Consider the following 19,879-nt stretch of genomic DNA (forward strand, 5'->3'; position numbering starts at 1 on the left):
CAGTTTGAAAAAAATGAAAAAATGTGATCCAATTTTTTTAGTGTAAAAAATGCTATTTTCAATCGTTTAAAAAGACCAGCGAAATATGAAAGGTATTGCTTTACCCTTCAAAATGAGCCCCGCGGGTTCACCAACGACTAATACCGAGCGAGCTACAAAACTTTAAATTTTTGATCATTCCAGTATAGGCTGGCCAAAAACTTATGCATGCAACTGTGAATAGATTATGAACATATTGTGGTCTATAATAATCTCTCAATCTTTTACTGAGGAATGTATATGTAAGAAAATATAATTGTATATTACGAATTTTTTAAATTAATTAACTTAGTGCCGATATGCTTACTAAAAAACTTATGACTTTTTCTAATAAAACTAGAGTAACTCGTTCTATAAATTACTGACATCAATTGAAACAATGTTTTATTAAATTATTACTAATCAAAATATGAAACATTCTTTTTTTTTTAGAACTCGACACGATCAGTTTATAATTTTCTATAAAAAGGTAAAAGATTGAAAAGCATTTTTGTGTGAACATTTTATTATAATTACAATAATATAATTGATAATAATCGTATTAATAATCACTTTTTTATAATCATAACCATAACCATGCTTTGACATCACGACGTGTTAAAGTAAATCATATTTTAAATGTATATGTTGGTATGCAACATTTGACGTGCGTTTCTCACGAATGGTTTTTTATAATAATTTATGCGCACTAAAATATTAAGTCTGCAGTTTGCTATAAAATATCTATATAACCATATGAAATACGGACAAACAAAATATAACAAATCTGTATATCGTCGAACATACAATTTTGTGAATAAAGAGTTGTTTGTATTTCATACTCAAATTTGTAACATTTATATTTATGCTCATCAGTTAGTTCCGTTTTCTTTAATGATTATAAATTAAAATTTGGTCATTCGTTCAAACATTAGCAAGCTTTATTTTTTAAAGCTTGTAATTTAAAAGTTTCGTTTCATAAAATTGTATAATTTGTCTATGACTTTACGTTTGTGAAAGATATCGTCATTCACAAATATGAGAAATGTAAAATAAATCATAATTACTTTTGAAGTTTTAATAGCAATTGAAATAAAGGTATCGCGTACGATTATATTTGTTATTTCTATTTCTTCCAAACTTCGTTTTTACGTTTTTATTGAATATTTTCATCTAGTTGCTATGATCAGTTTCTATAACTTTTTTTTCCTACGATCATAAAATTTTTGATAATTATACACAGAAGTAATGTCGTATTTAACTATTTCATTTTTATTTCTCAATGTTATCTTAGAAAACTGGTTATTTACTATGTATAAATTAATTTTCTAAATGATCAACTCGATTTCAACATCAACTTTCTGCCTAAAATAAAATGTCGAATATAACTATACTCCTAGAATTTTTCAACAAACTATTAACTAAAGACATAAATATAGAGTTTTCTATTTCACATTGTCTTTATGAATAAAACAAATTAAATAATGCACTTCTATAACATTCCTGGCTATTCAATCTAAGCTCGTGACAGATTAACAATGATCCAATTGTATATCTTGAGTTTAATGAATTATTTTATTTATTTTAATGCACTAGAATAAAAGGCAATATCAATATTCCTTGCACATGCTCGAATAATATTTCGTGTAATAAGTTCATTTATTCATTAGTTTCATCACAATATTTTAAAGAGATCTTTTACCTAAAATTGCTCGCATTCATAATATTTTATATATTTAATATTTTAAATTACTTCAATAATTAAAAAAAATATGCCTACATAGAATGGTTTATGTTTATACGAATTTCGTTTATTTAAATCGCTTGAGGTACAATTGATATTTAAATATTAGCAAGAACCGAAAATTTATAAAAAAAAGTTTTGATGCTGAATTCGAGTTCAATTTCCATGTCCAATTCAACGAAATTATCAAAGTTGAGTCGAAATGTCTTTACGGCGTGAAATGCTCTTTTAGTAATAGTTTTTCGTTCATTATTCGACACACAAAGCGATAAGGCATTGTTCAGATATGTTAGCTGAAATCTTTGGCTATTCGGACACAGCGCGTATTTCGAAAGCCGCTTATAAAAATATTTATATCTCATGATTCTCAAAAAACATTCGCTTTGAAAGAAAACTTTTATTTCATTTAATTCTTTTTCTTTTTGGCGACCTTTTAAATTATTCCGATAGAAACTCTGAGGCAAAGGTCTACCGAAAAAGTGTGTTTATACAATGATGTACATATAGATGAATGTTAATGTAGAATGGGAAAATAATGTGCAAATGTTTTGTATTGAGCAGAAAAATAGTTTTTGACAATCTATTTATAGCATTTTACGAGAGTTTCTATCGAAACAATTTGATAAGATGACAGATTAATATACAATTAATGACTCTCGTTTTTCTCGATTTGGCTATATATCTTGAAAGTTTAGTAAACATTGCCATTATTTTTTTACATTGTCTTTCTTTATCAGAGAGTTTGACAGTTTAGGATTGCTTAAATTATTTCAATCGTCTTTTGCATATTAATCTTAATTTGATAAATTTGGTCTCTTATGTGCAATGACGCAATTTGTAAAAAGCAGTGCTCTTTTAGTATTACATTATATTATTTTTTAATCAGCATTGTGCGTGCTACGAAATCGAGTAAGACGTTCCACGCTGTTAAATCGTTCATAACATTACACCTTCTGCATTACAATTTTAAAATATTATCACATTTACAATATTAATAACCATAATCTATGAATTTTAAATATAATAAATTACTCATTTCTATTTGCTTTTTCATAAATATAAAAAAATGATCGAGTAATTTTTACAAAGCTTATATTTCGAAACATCATTTTTTAACGAACAACTTGGAAATGTTTTTACGCTTTATTGATTTTATATCAAATGTTTCATCACGTGATTATTTTTTAATTGTTGAATGATTTTTCCTAATATGTAGTACATTATACTCAACGATCAAATATTTGACTTAACTATTTACTTTGGCACATCAACAATTAATGCAATAGATTCTTTTCTGCTTATAGTCAGTACAGTTATCAAACAAATTTACAAGCATGTTAAAAAAACAAATAATGACGAAAATAAAAGATAGTTCCACAGCTGGTTGTACTAATGTTGCAAAAACATCATAGTATGTGCGTTTCTTCTTGCTGAAAAATTGTTATTACATTCATGATATTTTAATAAATTAGAAATGGTACACTTCAATCAAATTATTAAGTTTTGCAATCATTTGATTTGATTTATTTATTCATTTATTTATTTTTTTTTGTATTTCTAAATCATAGTTTATTTTATAAGTAAAATTTTCTCAGATAACTAAGGTGACTACAAATTTATGAATACAACTTTATTTATTTTTCTTTTTTTTTCTTTTTTCTTTTTTTTTTAAGCCAAGAACTTCACTTACATCCGCATGCACAGTATACAACTTCATAAGCTTCAACAATTCCCATTTACAGTGTACAAAATCAAACACAAGGAATAAAAATAATTTGTGTACATTTTGAGATTAGTTTTCGTTGGTATAAAATTTGATTTTTATTCCTTGAAACTGACTTTTTTATTGTAACGTAACATTAGTCAACAGTAAGTGCAATACTTTGTCGTAGCAACGTATATTTTCTAAGATTATCAGTATCTCTCTATTTTTTTCATTAAAACTGACAGAAAAATTCACATCAGTCATATATTTTTGTCACAACGGTTCAACACCAGATTTCTTTGCTATATTATTATGTACATAGTACCGGAAAGTTGTTAATATTTGGCACAGGAAATGATGTCGATAAACATTTCTCTTTCAATAAAGTTTTAGGTACTGATGGTATAACGTGCATATCGAGGTTTTCTTCTACATTTATTAATTTATACTATTTTACTCATAAATTATACATCCTATTCTATTCTTCTAAATCTAATAATAATCGGCTTTGTGACATACGCGCACTTATGAGATTCGGATCACTTAAGAAATGTCTTTAACAGTTTTGTATTTTTACTTTGTTCTATTTCCGCAGACAAAGTGAGAGTCCATGCATCTGTACATTGTATAAATGTGTCCTTATGGACAGCTCGTATCCCACCACCGAAGCCAGTTTGCTCGAATAATTAGTCGATTCTGCGCCGGCCATATGAAAGGATGATGTGCCAAACGTCGCTCGAAAGGTGCAGTATTGAAGATGATTTTATTTGCTTGTTTGAATACCTGTAGTAAGAATATACAATATTATACGATTATTTCTGGTACTGGTTGAAAAAATTCATCATAATTTATTTCGAAGTAGCATTGCATTGATTTTATTTTAAAATGCATCTCATTTATCCATGTATATTATACACACATACTTAAAAGTCAAGAATGACATTAATAATGGTAAAGTAGGTTAGAATAAGCTCGAACAGGTAATTAAAAAATAATTAAAAATAAAGAAAGTAAGATAAAAATACATACGACTGTTTGTGCAAAGGTAGAAAAAAGGCAATTCACGAAATGAAATATGGTTCAAGAGCCAAAATGAAATATGAACCTTCATCGAAGGTTAAACTTGAAACAAATTTAATCCTTCATCCACTGCGATATTCGCCTCTCGAGTATTCGTCATCTGACCATCGGCCCCTCGCCGGCGATTCGAGCTATGGTGGCTCTGGCTCGGAGGTGGGAGATTCCTGCTACGCTTCCAAAAATATCAGAGCCGTTGGTTTCGGCTCCAGATTGCTCTTTTTCGCCTCGACCACTAGGAACTCTATTTCGTTGCGATCCCTTCGTGCGAATGATTCCGCGATCAACCTTGCCACTTCCTGATGGTGCATTCCTGAATAACCAAATACCAATGTTCCGATAAATTACTCTTAAAAGAACAACATAGCAAGCTTTCATCGGTTCTACGATCAAAATTTGCATCGATGTGTCTCTTAACATAAAGAAGGATAATAATCGAGCTTAAAGCTTTCCTCGTGGAACAAAATACTTATTGCAGTTGCCGTGCAAGCCTTTTGAAAGCAGAGATTATTCATTGACTTTTTTAATCATAACATACCTTCGACCTTGCGACCGTCGACCTCCAGGATCAGTTGGCCAACTTCCAGACCACCAGCATCGTAAGCAGCGCCATTATCCTGTTTGCAAAGAGACGTCAGCGGCAATGAAATATGTCGTCCACAATGCCCTTTCGATTTCCGAGCTATTCCAAGCGAATGCAATTCGGATAGAAATTCGAGGACAAAATGTCAAGTATATATCCGAGAAAAATTATATGACGAACGGAGCTTTCAATTCTTCTGTGCTAAGAACTCGTCGGAGTGACTTAATATGCAGAAGCATCGTTCTGTAACGAAGCAATAAGCGAAAAGCCGGTCGGCTGCTTGCTTGCCGATCTAGACCGTGCGAAAGTCTTTGGGCGAGGCCTCTTCCTTTATGTCCAAGAGCCTGCACAGACTTTGCGTGTCCCATTCATCGTTGGCTTACTGTGTTTTTTCTTTCTCAACTCGAGACTTTTCTGCTTCGCCTCGTTAACCCGGAAATCGATAAGCTTGACTTGGTGTTTTACATCCGCGCACTGGATGAAAAATTGTTTCCTTATCACGCTTCATTGGCATTATTGTTTCGTTAAATTCTCGCGTTTGGAGGTCACTCACGAGCGCAGACCAGCAATGATGATCGGCGCTTTTCGATGCGATGACACGGCGTAATTTGCACGCGTTACTCGCGTGCGTCGACCTTTGAGATTTTGAGTAAATGATTGTGGCTTCCTTTGTTGAAATTATTACTTTTTTTCGCAATACCATTCGCAATTGAGATCGGTATCTCTTCCGTCAATTTCTGCTTTTATTTTCGTATAAGAGATCCTTATATCACGCAAGTAATGAAAAAGTTGTATTTCGGTAGATTGAAAATTTCAAACGCGGAAGTAGCGTTTTGATTTGTGCTAATGCTTTGGCTACTTTGCCGTGTGCGTGATTGTAAATTGCATCATTTGGCACCAAAACACATTAGAACTTGATAATGATCTGGCGCAAACGCGCAAACGCGCAAACGCGCAAACGCGCAAACGCGCCAACGCGCCAACGCGCGTGCACACGTACTCGTATGTACGTATACAAGCGCATGTATGGTTAGTGACTGTTCACGCTGTTGTTTTGTTGCTTCCAACTACGATGCCCGTCCACGATGCTTTGTCCTCTGGTCACGTGAACGTTCACGCGAACAAAATGACTGGACGCGGACAGAGCGGTAATGGACAAGGGGGACAAACAACGCATACGCAGGTGGTAAGGCATTTTGTCCTCGAACGCGTGCGGAATGCCTGCCAAGAGGCAGAGAGCAGCACACTCACGTGGATGTTGATGATCCTAGGCAGAGGATGCTTGGTATTGGCACCGCCTTCGATGGCGATGCCCAGCGTCGGTCTGCTCTTCTTGACGATGATACGCAGGTTGCCCTGCTGGTCGGGCACGACGATGGCGGCATCCTCCTCGCGGCGGTCAGCGAGGTCGCCTCGAGCGGTCAACCTCTGAGCGCTATGATGCCTCCGTGGCGGGCCCACTGCGGTGACGCTACCGGCAGTTCGGCCAGTGCCTTCCTCGAGCAGCTGGGCCTCCTGTATGTCATAACTCCGTGAAAGCTTGTGCGTATACTCCTGGAAAAACAAAGAGAGGCGCACCCGCGGGCGACAGGCTCGTCAATCTTCAGAGCGGCTCTTTTCTTGCTTCATTTTTCATGTTAGTTTTTTTTTTCTTTTACTTATTTTGCTTTTGCTTTGGCTATATGCACGCTTTGAAGCGACCTATAGCGGCACTTGTATACGCTCATTACTCATTGCTACGGTACTTCATCGCGCGGCTGCACTTCTCTATGCTAGTAGGCTGCACCTCTGCCCAGTGCGACTCTGCCACTTCCTTCTGGCTTGCCGTCTTTTCTTTTACTTTCCGAATGGAGAATCTGCTCTCTCGTGAGAGACTTCGCGTGTAAGGCAAAGCTAAAGTGCAGAGTCGCGCGTGGACAGCGGCCGTTTACGCCATGTATATGCTACGAAGCACGTAATTGCACGCTAAGGCACAATCACTGCGCCTGTAAATAATTGAAAAAATCATACTGAAAACAATAAACTAATTGCTATTATTAGTAGTCTAAATGGTACAATGTAGGCTAAATCAGATGTACTAGATGTTTACAAGAATGTACGTGGATATAATTAAAATGAGAGATAAAGAGAAAAAAGAGAGATGTGGTTGCCTATGAGATATAATAAGGGTTTAATATAATATACGTACAATGCGTGTATAATACACATTTCCAAGTAAGTATTGAGAGATGAATGAATATATATTAAGAGTCATGCTTGCTGAATATTGGCTAGTAGTGGCAGGGTGTTAATTGGTTGGTGCTTCGGAAAGTGGTGGCAGTCGTGACGGTGGTGGTGTTTCGCGCGACGTTCCTTATTATACTTTAACCTAATATCGTCTCAAGAAATTTTGCAAAATATCTTTACAGATTCTACTGTCTTTATATCAGTCATTTGATTGAATAACTATTGTCAGTGCCTACAGTAGGTCTCGTACTTAATTCATCTTTTTCACATGAAACAATATTAACGATTCTTCAATACACACAACCAAACTAACATTTTTTTTCAAATGGAAATTAAGTTCATCTAAAACTAGCTATTTCGCTAAGAACTAAGGTACAGGACTATTCAAACGATTTCTATCTAAAATTCAATCCCTCAAATTTTCATTTTCATGCTGCTATGATTATAAAGAAATGACAAATTACACTTGCCTACTTTGCACGGTTGCTGAAACTATTGCTTAAGTAAAAAAAAGTACGAATAAAAACACATAGTAACCTATTACTGTTAACAAACTTTTAAAAATATCCAAATAATATATTAAAATCACTCAAGCGGTAAAGTAAACACTAAATTTCCGATGTGATATTGAAAGTGTTAATGTCAGAGTGTGTGTGCTGTGGCTTATTTTTGCTTGAATATTTTTGTTGTATTTATATTATACACACATTTTTCAGTATTTCAGCAAAGTAATGAATAATAATTCACCACTATTTATCTAAATAAATCTCGAAAAAATAAATATAATCGAGATAATTTTTGTGACAAATAGTTTTACATGTGAACGTGCAATCTAAATATCTAAGTAATATGTATCGTGCTAGAAGTATAATGTGTCAACACAAAAAAATACAAAAAAACTAGTGCAAAACATGGAAAAAACATGTACACTTTCAATTCACTGAAATATGAGTGTTTGAATCGACTATGAACTATGTGAGGTTCTATAGTTAAAATATCATTTCGTATACTCTATTATAGATTACAATTTTATAAAAATATTTCAAAAGATGGTCTAAACCAAGTGATATTCATGCTGAAAGTAAAATTAGCTGCTAATCATGACTATTATTACTGATTCGTTTTAGTTTTTAAGATTCTCTTGCCTCTCTAAATATCTCTTTCGAAACTTGATAATAATAGGTTGATATTTCTTTAATAAGATGTTATTGATTTTTTAGCTCACATATTTATTTTTAACGAATATAATTGATTCAAACTGGTATAAAATGGAAGTTTCCTCCGATATTGAATAAAAGAATTGAAACAGTGAGACATTCAGCGTGCTAGTCATTTTATTCGAAAATGGTACTATTTACTTGCAATTTCCCTTTAAATACTTTTATAAACTTATACATAACACATAATTAAAATTCATACAAATAATAATTTATGCTGAGTATTGAGTATAACTGCATGTCATTTTCATTGTGATTTATATTATGTTAAAAGTGTTTTCCGTGTAATATTTGTAATCTTGTAACGAACCGTTTGAGAGTTTCAGTAACTGGAAAAAAATCATGTAGTTTGTTCAACGAATAACATATCAAATATTTTATATTCAACAAACTATAATAAATAAACGTTATTTTTTGTTACCAAATTTTATGAAACAAATAACTTAAAGTTATTCAGCAATATTTTTAAAATAATTACATCGATATAGGCATCGTTTTCATGTCGTGATTCAATAATAGCTCAATAATAATATACCAGTTTTATCAAGCTTACAGCATTTATTTCAAACTTTTTCATTAAATTGCAAGTAAATAATAGTACATTTGGATACTATGCGAGAAAGTAATTTCATCCTCGTGTGGACGTTTTCGTGTGGACGAAAACACTTTCTCGCACACGTATCTAACTTTATTTTCCGATTCGACGTGTGTGGGACGAGATTTTAAACATGCTCGATTCCTCGAGCTTGCATGAAGTCAAGGGCCCACGTACGGTATATCGAAAAAACATTTGAGGTGCGCGTTGTGTGCTCACATGTTTTCGGTGTATCACATACGCATCTGAGTGTGCAATTTTTACTTAATATCAAAAAATACGCGGAACAAAAAATTTAAGGTAAGGTAAAAAGAAAAAAAAATAGTGAGAAAAAACCAGCAAGTGCAGAAGAGGTGAAAACTTGTTTTAGAGTAAGTATACGTATTAGAAAGAAGTATCTGACTGTGAGAGATCCTCGTGCCAATTAGAAGAAAGGATTGACCGTTAAATAAGACATTGAGAAGAGACGCTGAGTGTTGGAAAGAGCGCGAGAGATAGTAGAGAGAGAGAGAGAGAGAGAGAGAGAGAGAGAGAGAGAGAGAGAGAGAGAGAAATAGAATGAAAGAGAAAGAGATAGATAGGGACTTACGAGGGGTCTGCCCCAATACCAGGACTTGACGCGTTGCGTAAGCCCATCGAGTAGATGGGTCCTCCAACCACCGAAACCTCCACCACCGCCACTCTCCGAGCTCCTCTCCTTCCTTCCATCATCTTCGTCGTCGGTGGTATCGCGAACGCGCCTGATGCCGTTACCGATCACCATCTCGGCGTCGCTACCCTCGCAACCGCCGTCGCTCTCCTTTGTTTTATTTTCATTTTGTTTATTTTTCATCGTCAAACAAGAGCGATTGCAGCGTGACATCAACGCGCATGACGGATACGGGGCACACCATCAGTTTGTTTGTTTTTTGTTCATTTTCATTTTCATGTTCGTTTTCATTGTCATTGTCGCAGTCCATTGACGACGCACAGGGGGGAGAGGAGACACGCAGAGAGACAAACAGAGAACAAAAGCAGAAAACAAACATATTTATCAGCTTTCCTCATCTTCATTACTGGTTTCTTTTGACGAGCTACTCGTCTATCTTTTTGTAATATTTATTTACTTAATATTCAATTTTTTCAAATTGTATTACTAGTATCATCTTGTTTCATGTACTAGGACCTTAAAATTGCAAAAAGTTCCATTCAGTAAAATGATTTTATTCTTTTTTCTTGCTGCGACTATTTAATTTAATCAACTAATTTGGCCTTTTCTAGACGTTAAGTATAAAGTAAAGTCTAAAAAAAAGATATCGATTACTCCTTAAATAAATACATTGAATCTATTGACGTAAATGGGCACAAAAACAGTCAACAGACACTTTTGATTTCAATTGAACAATTTTTCAATCAGTTTTCTGATCAAAAGAACCATTTTGTCGAACAAAAGTAGATGGATTATATGGAAAATTGAAAGCGTTGGACTGTGTCCAAAATTCCAAGTTTGAAGAGCTAATAGAAGTAATTGAATCGAGGTCACAATTTAAAATTCATATTTTCGCGTACTAAGAATTTTCGATGGAGGCCTATAATTTTAATAGCTTTTTTCGTCGCTGACAATTCATTGGCTGGAGTGCATTAACGGAAACTAAAAATGTCGATCGTGTCCTAATAGCAAGAGAGCAGAGTTCCGTAGCGATAAAAGTTATTAGAAGAACTACAGGCATAAAAGTGAAACGGAACTGTCTGCAGCCATCTGGCAAAGGTTTAGAAATAACAAGAAGGAAGGAAATCGCGTAATGAACGGTTGGTGAGAAAGCCAGTCGACGTATACACGTCGTCCCATCGGCTAATTCGATATGAGTTTCACTTTTATATCGCGTGCACCGTCGCTGCCGCCATAACGTCATGGCTCTTATTAAGTGTACACGTCTTCCGCACGGAGGACGTGCACACACTTAATACGATATTTACATGCGAGCGAGGCAACGATATTATAAGTCGATCATCATCGGCACCAAACTAGGCGTACCGTGAGACGTCTTATTTCCCCTGTTTACCCGCGCGATGACGATACGTGACGATATGTGCCGCTGAGGTACGTAAATAAACAAGCGCCAACCGACAATTACTTATTGCGAATTAATGTCTAGGTCGAGCGATGCGCTTCTTTGCTATCGAGAACGCCAAACCCATCTGGCGCCGCACGACAACTTGGTCTTCTTCCTCTCTTTTGCCGCGAGGATGCGAGCGGCTGCGCCGATAATGAGACGTTTTTATGCCTCCTTGATTGTTGTCAAACGATTTCTGGTTCCTCCTTTTCGGTATACATTTAAATCTCACAAACTCATCAAAAGAGTTGAGCTTGTGGACCCGGTTAAATGCACTTTGTTTTCAACTTTTCTACAACTTGTTTTTACGATCTATCATTTTTGCATAACAGCCTATAGTTTTATAGAGGCATTAATTGTTATGTTGTTGTTGTTGTTGTATTTCGTAACTCATCGATATAATGCAAAGAAGAGGTGGTTGCAATTACACATTCGTTTTGAATTTACCGTTGATCGTGTAGTATTTGACAAAGCCATTTATTCGCTAAGATGTTTACAAGCGAGAAGACTTTTATATATATGTAATATATAAAGTTTAAATCAAAGTGTAATCTATAGCTGACGAAAGAGATAGCAGCGACAAGCTGAGTCGCTAATCGCCGATAAATTTACTGTATACGCTTCGACCAGCACGCATAAGCGCAACAAAGTGGCCGTACAAAGCAATTATTTCCGCTTCGATACCGTAGCGCACATTTTTCCATTTTTGCGAGAGCATTGTAACAATCGAATGATTGTTTCCGTAAGTGGTGCGAGGAAAAAAAGGACAAAACGGATCGCGTTGAGTCACTTCGAAGCACAAAGATAATATATCGGGTGAGCCGCGATATGCTTATGCATGTACATGTAAAGCCAGAGACACACATGCACGTAATACACAGAGTTCTCGCGACGGACCGTTTCAACCATCGACCTACTTCTGGCGGTTAATCGCGCGCCGGCCGACGCCGCCGGATGTGCGCCTCGAGTCTGCGCGTCACAAAGGCGCGAAAGACTTTCTCTCGGCCGCGCGCGGGTCGATCGCCTCCGTATAATACCACTCGAACGGCTCTCTCCTATGTACCGCGGAGACTCGATCCAGGCAGCCTCGATATGTATATAAGTATATTGCGTCTCCGACAAACGCCGAACCGAGCGCCAAAACTCACTCGGAGATTCGCCAAGCAGTTTCTCAGCTTTTCCTTTCTCTCGCCGATCGACGCGCTTCCAGCGCAAAAGAAGACCAAAAGCTACGTAGCACTCGCCCGACACGGCCGCAAGATTGATGAGGGGCCCGCTATATTTGGCGATGCCTGGCGCGCGCATCGATTAGTCAATAAAACGCCCCGATTTCGCATGCAAGCTTGCCCACAACAATAATCAGAGCAATGCAAATTATCCTCGCTGACTCGCTCCGTATTATCGTGTACGAAGCCACGACAGCGTGGAAATTGATGCACAGATCGTCCCTACCGCGGATAATCGTAAACAACCCATGCAAGTCGCCCTTTCTGCGAGCAGATTCCAACACTTTGAATTTTCATGAAGCTTTTCAAACTTATATTTCAATCCACCTCCCGGGTCAACGAATATTTCGCTAAAAACCTTTACTTACACCTCGACTCGCGCGCCAACGTGTCAGATATTCAGATGGATTTATTTGCTGAGCACCGTTATAAAGATTGATAATTGTTTGCGCCCCGACAAACAAACAACCGCTAACAAATGCCAGGCTCGAATAATAAATTCTCTTATTCACGAGTTGCTATACACGTTTCTCACTCGTTCGCGATATTTAATTTGAAACGCGCTGAAAAATAGCATCTCATTATTCGAATATATCGGTCGATATTCGTATCATTGCATAAGCTAGATGCATCCAATAAGATAAAATAACTTATTTTCAACGTTCTCTAGCTTGAGTCATGGTATTTTTAATCAACCCGAACAAAGTGGATGCGTTTCAGGTATTTCAGTCGTGTATGTATATATGTATGTATATATGATTAATTTTGCGAAACAGAACGAAAATCGATATTTTGACTTTGATAACTGTAATAACTAAATATAGTCCCATATCGGGTATACTCGAACTACAAAGATAATTAGAGCAGCATTTCACTTATTCATACGCGTTAGAGAATTTCTAATGAAGGTTTATAGTGGAATATAAAGACGGCGAACCAAATACCGTACATAGGAGTTGTATATTTAAAAACGTTTGAGTAGTTCGAATGACATATGTTCACCAAAGAGAAATTCAATTCGAAGAAATGAGAAATTCGGTGGTCTGAGCACGAGACGGCTACTGAAGCATGCATTTGGATTTCGGGAATGATTTCAATCGATGGAACTGCTACAGTACCTTAGTGCCATGCCACTATAGCACGCGCAAATGTAAAATCCGAGCATAGATCTATGTTAGATATAGTCTCGATATCATTTGCACCCACTGCAATTCATTACTAAAAATTACGACGTATAAAATAAGTCCAACGCACTTTCACTACGGATATAAAACTTCCAGCGCGAAATTGACTAATTCACAGGTTATTTGAGAATTCACGTAAAAGAAATATTGTTGGTAGCGCCAATACGAGAAACCAGACACCTTCATATGTAAATGTCGGCAATATGACGCTTCACTTTCGTTTTAAAGCTGTCAGATCCACGAACATGCGAACGCGGGGATCCAATTTTACGTTTCAGCCGTAGAGCACATCAGCGCCAACGTCGGCCTTTCAAATTGTTGCAAGCTTAAAGTAAAGTTCACATTGATCGCAAAACGACCATATGATGCGTATCGGAAGCAGATACTTTGCACAGTGAGTAAATGCGCAAATCTAGGATTACGTGGCAATGATCGTTAAAAATTACTTTCAATACTCGAAGCTTTGCGTTACGCTGTAGCTGCGATAATTAGATGCGAAAATTTCAGGCCCCTTTTCTCACGATTCGGCTGATAAATCGCGCAATGAACGCGGATTCACAGAGCTCGCTCAACGTTACATAAAACGCCAGAGTGATAGTCGCGAACATAGTGATGCATCCAACTCTCTCTTCTGCGAATGACGCTGAAAGAAGAGGAAGAAAAAAGCGTTGATTCCTGAATTCCTCAACAAGCTGAAGAAAAAAAGGCTGCTCCGAATCTCCTCTTTACGCCAGTGGAGCACGCGAGCGTGGCTACGTAGGCAGACAAATAGCAAAGGAACGAGAAGAAGGAAAAGAGGCTCGCGGGCCGCTGGATAGGCATACTTATCCGTGCGCATCCATTTCTCCGGATAAGCCATGGCCGTGAGTCAGAAGACGAGGAGGTGAGTCGTCAGTGGCGCGAGAAGCTGATCCGCGGCGGCGGAGAGACGCCGAGGCGCTTACGCTCACGGCTCGATTTCCCGCGAACCGGACACGTCTAGGCTGGTCTAGGCGGCGCGTACACGCGCCCAACTGCGAAGAGGCGAGCGCGGGGGATCAACGACCGGCTGCTTCTAATAACATTTGTATGCACAGTTCTTCCGTTAGGAGACGACTTTTTCCTCTCTCGCCCATGCTCCCCGAGCTCCTCGCGCTCCTAGCGCTTCGTAAGCCGCGCGTGTGGGCCTTTTTCTGCTTCTCTCGCTCGCTGCGTGTCTCTCGCAGGCAATGAGCGCGCGAGCGCGCCTCGGCCAGAACTTCCTTTCTGTTTACTCGCGCGGACGCGTGCACACGGACTTTTTGCTCCTATCAATTATTGCCCGTCTAACTGTAAGCGCTGCTGGTTTTTTCGTCGTTGCACACAGCCGGTGACCTGCGCGTGCGCAAGTCTACGTCGCGCGCGCTCTATTTCATTGTCTTCGACGCCTCGAATTATCCCATATTCGCGTTTTCTTCGGCGAAAGCACGCGCTGCATCGGTCTGCAAATTGTCAGCAAATTGCCGCGCGCCAGCCAGCAGTGATGGAAACAGCCGGGCTGCGCGCGCTGTTATCTTCGAACGGTTTTCACGCGTCGGATAGACAGCCTTTGTTGCGGCAAAGTTGACGAGTGCGTGTCACGCGCGAGGCGACCAATTGCTCGCAGTTCGCAGATCGATTTGCAACGTAGCCAGAGTCCGAAGCTATGATAAACGCACGGCTTACGCCATCGCCGCGCTGAGATTTCTACTTTGGAGGTGAGCCGTACAGGCTCTTAACGAGACTCTCTCTAGAGATAGAGAGGCGAGCAATTAAGAGGGGTTGCCGCGCGTGGGCGAAAATTTTCCTGGCGGACGCATTAAACGCGACTATTCTGTAACAATAGCGTGGTGCAGAGTACGCATCGTCAAGGCCTGCCACCGTACCCTCGTTCGTGACCCGAGAGCTCGTAAGCGAGCAAATACGGAAACGAAAATCTTCGCCTCGGATCAATTTAATTAACGCTTACCAGATATATGCGCTTGAACCCACCTCCTGCGAGAAGCAGAGAAACGGAGCAGATACGTTCACCGTTTTCAATTACCCTGTCTATAGAAGCTCGCACCTTCCCTTTTTTCCCTCTTCTCAATCATCCTTTTTCATTTTCTCTACAACTAACAATTCACTCGCATCTCGTACGCAGCTATTTCGAATAAGAAAGAGAAAAAAGTATTAAAACCGTAAACAATGATGATGTCACCGTTGTGTTGTTTATAAGGATTGACGTAACGCTTTATCATTCGTTAGTCGGCGGGTTCCTACGCGGTTCGGTTTTTTTTGTTTAACAGTCGCAACCTTTGCGTTTTCGCAATTAGAAAGCTACACGCAGCGAGCAAAACATTGGCGAACGCGAGGGGAGGGAGGACAAGTTTATCCTGCAACGGCGAATACGGCTGGGATTTCGCGTAAAAACAAAAGCTCGCAACGTTTACTGGTGCAGCCGGCAAGGTATATATGGAGAATGCGAGGAAGAGACAGAAGTCCGAGATGATCGGCGAGGAGAGCGCAAAAAACGAAAGCGGACGTGCGCGCGTACGTGTGTGTCCTGACCGACTGCGGTAGGCAGTGCAGCTCCTCTCTGACACGAGAGGAAAAATGAGAGAGCGAGGCTGGGCGTAGTCGGGGCGCGCGCAGATCAAAGATGCGCTGGCCCGATTGACCCATCGGCGTAAACGAGACGAGAGCGCGCGCAAAAAAAAAAAAACGACGCGGCGGCTGCAGGAGCTAAGAGTCAAAAGCGGTGGCTCCACGGAGACTCGCTCGTACGCAACGTACGCAGGCTCTGCGCCTGGACAACACGCAACTTGGCAACGGTGTACAGCAGAGAGGGAGAGAGAGAGAGAGATACGGTCGGACCTTTCTCTCGGTCAGCGCTTTCTTTCTCCCTCGCACCTACGCACCTGGTCCTGGAGCTGCTGCCCCTTCCACGCCAGCCGACCAGGTATAGACTGCTGCTCAGCCGCCACCGTGCTGCGAGTCTCGCGAGATCGTCAGTCCAGTCCGCAACAGCGCAGCTCCAACACCGAGGTCTCGCTCGCTCGGCATCTTACGAATAGCTTGCGGCCGTACGACGTGCGCGTGCTGCTGCCACAGCTCTTTCAGACACAACGGCCGATTTCTACTTCGACCTCGTTTCTCGCGCTCGAATCGCCCGCTCGCCGGAAGCACAACGACCACTTTTGCAGCATCGATTCTCAGGTGAGTCGGCCGCCAGATACCAAATTATACCCAATTTTTCCAACTTTCAGCTTCTCTTATCCCGATAACTAACAAGCGGTGCCGCGCCTAGCTTTGCCCGTGCACTTATCTTTCTCTGCGCTCGCAATCATCGCAATCACCGCAATCACATCGCAATCGACACTCGCGGAATCTCGATCAAAACATCTCCGAGCGAGCTGACGCAAAACTTGGCCGCACGTGTGTACGCTACATGGACGCGCGCGCGCGCGCGCGCACCACGCTCGACTGACGAAAAAAATCCATGTACAGAGCATCGCTCTTCGACGTTCACTTGACATTTTGCACTGGCTGCCTACCTTGGGTTATTGCAGCTCTTTTACCACGCGTGAAACTGGCCAGGTCGCTGCCGATTGACACGGCCTGTTACAAAACGACAGGAAACGTATAGTAGTACGGGGCTGTAAAAATCGCAATGCCTCGCGACCAAACAGCTCGCGTAAATCGCCTTTTCCGGGAAAACGGAGCGGAGCATAAAATTTGACTCGTTACCCGGGCTAACGTACGTTCTTTTTTTCTCTTTTTTTTTTGTTACTAGAGCGCCAACTTTTCACTGTATTTCTTACAATCGGTTTTGGCCAGCTTCTATTGTGCTTCAATAACCACACTCGACGAGCGCGCTTATCTACGTTGCTTGTTGTAGTACGCTTTTTTATGCCACTCGGTGCTTTCGCTCATTTTTTCGTGATCGTTGAATACCTTGCAACATGAATCTAGGATATTTGAATTTAGGATTTAGGCTTTCTATCTGAACACCGACCAGTCATTTACTATACAGTATTAATATCCAACGGGATTTCCAACTTTCAAACAATTTTTATTGCTCAAGAAGATTCTATTGTAGTGATCGAACAATAACGACCCAGACGCTTTAAATCACTTTTATTAACCCTTCAAATCACAACTTTTTATTATTAGCGGTACTTTCGTGTGTTCGACTTTACGGCGGTTCATAATTTATCTAATCCAGTTAACCACTACTTTCTCTTGGTATAATCGCGCCTAATGCGTCGACAGTGGATTTACATTAATAGAATAATAAAAAGAACTCAAAAAGCATATCGTTAGAACGTAGTCACTATTTAATTGTGAAACCTAATCTTAATTAGCAGTTTTCACCGTAAAACTCATAACAAATAAATGAAATAGAGATAGAATAATGTTTTGGTTTAATTTCGGAAAGATCGCGCGTGTGTAAAATTGGTATAGCCGTGCTTATCGTCAACAAACAAGAGTATCGAAGAGAGAGAGAGAGAGAGAGAGAGAGAGAGAGAGAGAGAGAGAGAGAGAGAGAGACAAGCGGAGCAAAGAGCGTCGATAGCTAAGTAACAGATAGTGTTTATTCGACAACAAGAGCGATACGGATACAGCAGAGTACATCGCGTCGAATGCGCGTCAGTGGCCCGGCGAGAAAAAAAAAATAGAACGCCGCGAGCGAACCTTGGGGGAACAGACGAGTGGGTGTAACACGCTTATAAAACGTGTCGGACTTGAGGGTCCGTAACGGCAAATTGCATAACGAATATCCACGCAACTGAGCGAGTTCGCGGCCAAAGAGACAGCAGCGCAGCGTACAGCGTATATCTACGAAACGGAGTAATTATGGGAAAACGCTCGACACTTTTCCAGTGGCTGCGCGTGGGAGCGCGTGCGACGAGAAATCGGATACGCAGCGTGAACAAACAAAAAATATATACAAAGAGAAGATGCGAGCGGGCTGGCATTTATCTAATCTTGCGAGGACCGAGCTCGTGCGCGGACGAAACACGGAAATAGCAGATGCAGGTAGATTGCCCATCGTCGCACGGGACGCGACATTGCGGCTTTTTCATTTCGCAACTGGCGACGTTCGTTCATTGGCCTCTCCCTTCATTAGCTGAGCCTTGGAGCTTTTTTTGCTCTCGCAGCTGATAAGACAAATTGGATCGACTTGCTCGCGCTTTTTTTCCAATTCTTTTGTTTTTTCATCCTGACTCCCTAAATTTTCTTTAGGATCTTACAACGTTCCATGTCGCTGCGATATGTCATCCTCGATATTTTGTCTTTCTATCATAACCAAGTTGAAATGTACAACTTGTTCCCATGTATTTTGCCTGCACGCAATCTTTACGTCATACAATTATTTCATCGATACATTTTCATAATTGCTTAAGTAACTAAACCTGCCATTTCAAACTGTTCGAATAATTGTCACGTTCACTCTTGTTCACAATTAACTCCACAATGTTATGCATGTGTGACGAGCAAATGTCATTCGCACAGCGCGAGCTGTGAGTTTCAATGTCGAAACGTGATAAATGCGTCCTTCGATTGTCTGGTTTTTCGAGCTAATACTCCGCGGAATGTTTTAGAAGGGCACGTAACATTTGGCTTACGCGAAGCACTTGGGGTTCAAGCAAGCAAGCAAGCAAGCAAGCCCTTCATAGCGAAGAGCTGCGTTTATTACTAGGCAGAATAACTGTACGCAAAAACATGCATCTCACATTAGCGCATTTACGGTACCTCACGCGGTGCGCGACGCGCGCGAGCCTGGGAATTCATATATTTTAACCGGTTTTTTTTTTCCTTTAACGCGACAAGTTATACGACGAATGGCTTAACGAGGCAACCCGTTCGGAAAAGGGTTGCCCGCTCAAAGTCAAGTGCAATTGTTTCCGAGTGTTTTTAAGAGGAATAATTCTTTGAAGAAAATGTAGAATTCAGAAGAAAATAACAAAAGAGTATAGGCTTCAGTGACAGAAAAAGATGAAAAAGCAAGCGCAGTGAAGTGCGAATAAGGACCGAACGATGAAATGTAATGAGTGGCAGAGAGGCAGACAAGAGGAAAAAAGAGCGATACAAAGGAAGCTCTGCCGCTCTCTCGGGCGGCGAAGAGGCAAAATAAAGCAAGTTAAAATCTGGCAGCGCGCTCGCGTCATATCGTAAAAAAGAAGCTGGCGGGTGGCTGCACACTTGCTAATTGGATACATCTAGTTGG

At 39.8% G+C, this 19,879-nt stretch overlaps 1 protein-coding gene across 7 annotated transcripts in view; it reads right to left on the bottom strand.

Annotated features, from left to right (window-relative positions):
* Nucleotides 1-536: 536 nt before the first annotated feature.
* LOC131665269 (whirlin-like) overlaps nucleotides 537-19,879 on the bottom strand; it is a 59,207-nt gene continuing 39,864 nt past the window's right edge. For 3 of the 7 annotated variants that reach the window (XM_058937050.1, XM_058937053.1, XM_058937049.1), the window contains 5 exons: nucleotides 9,755-9,964; nucleotides 6,379-6,681; nucleotides 5,083-5,161; nucleotides 4,573-4,857; nucleotides 537-4,250 (listed from right to left, as the gene is read on the bottom strand). In XM_058937050.1, the coding sequence (XP_058793033.1) occupies nucleotides 4,715-4,857; nucleotides 5,083-5,161; nucleotides 6,379-6,681; nucleotides 9,755-9,964 (735 nt within the window). In that variant the 3' untranslated portion in view covers nucleotides 537-4,250; nucleotides 4,573-4,714. The remainder of the gene's footprint in view (nucleotides 4,251-4,572; nucleotides 4,858-5,082; nucleotides 5,162-6,378; nucleotides 6,682-9,754; nucleotides 9,965-19,879) is intronic. The other 4 variants (XM_058937055.1, XM_058937052.1, XM_058937051.1 and 1 more) reach the window with 3 other exon arrangements.

Source organism: Phymastichus coffea, unplaced genomic scaffold, assembly GCF_024137745.1.
Source record: "Phymastichus coffea isolate CEN01 unplaced genomic scaffold, Cenicafe_Pcof_1.1 PCOF00048, whole genome shotgun sequence".
NCBI classification, from domain to species: domain Eukaryota; kingdom Metazoa; phylum Arthropoda; class Insecta; order Hymenoptera; family Eulophidae; genus Phymastichus; species Phymastichus coffea.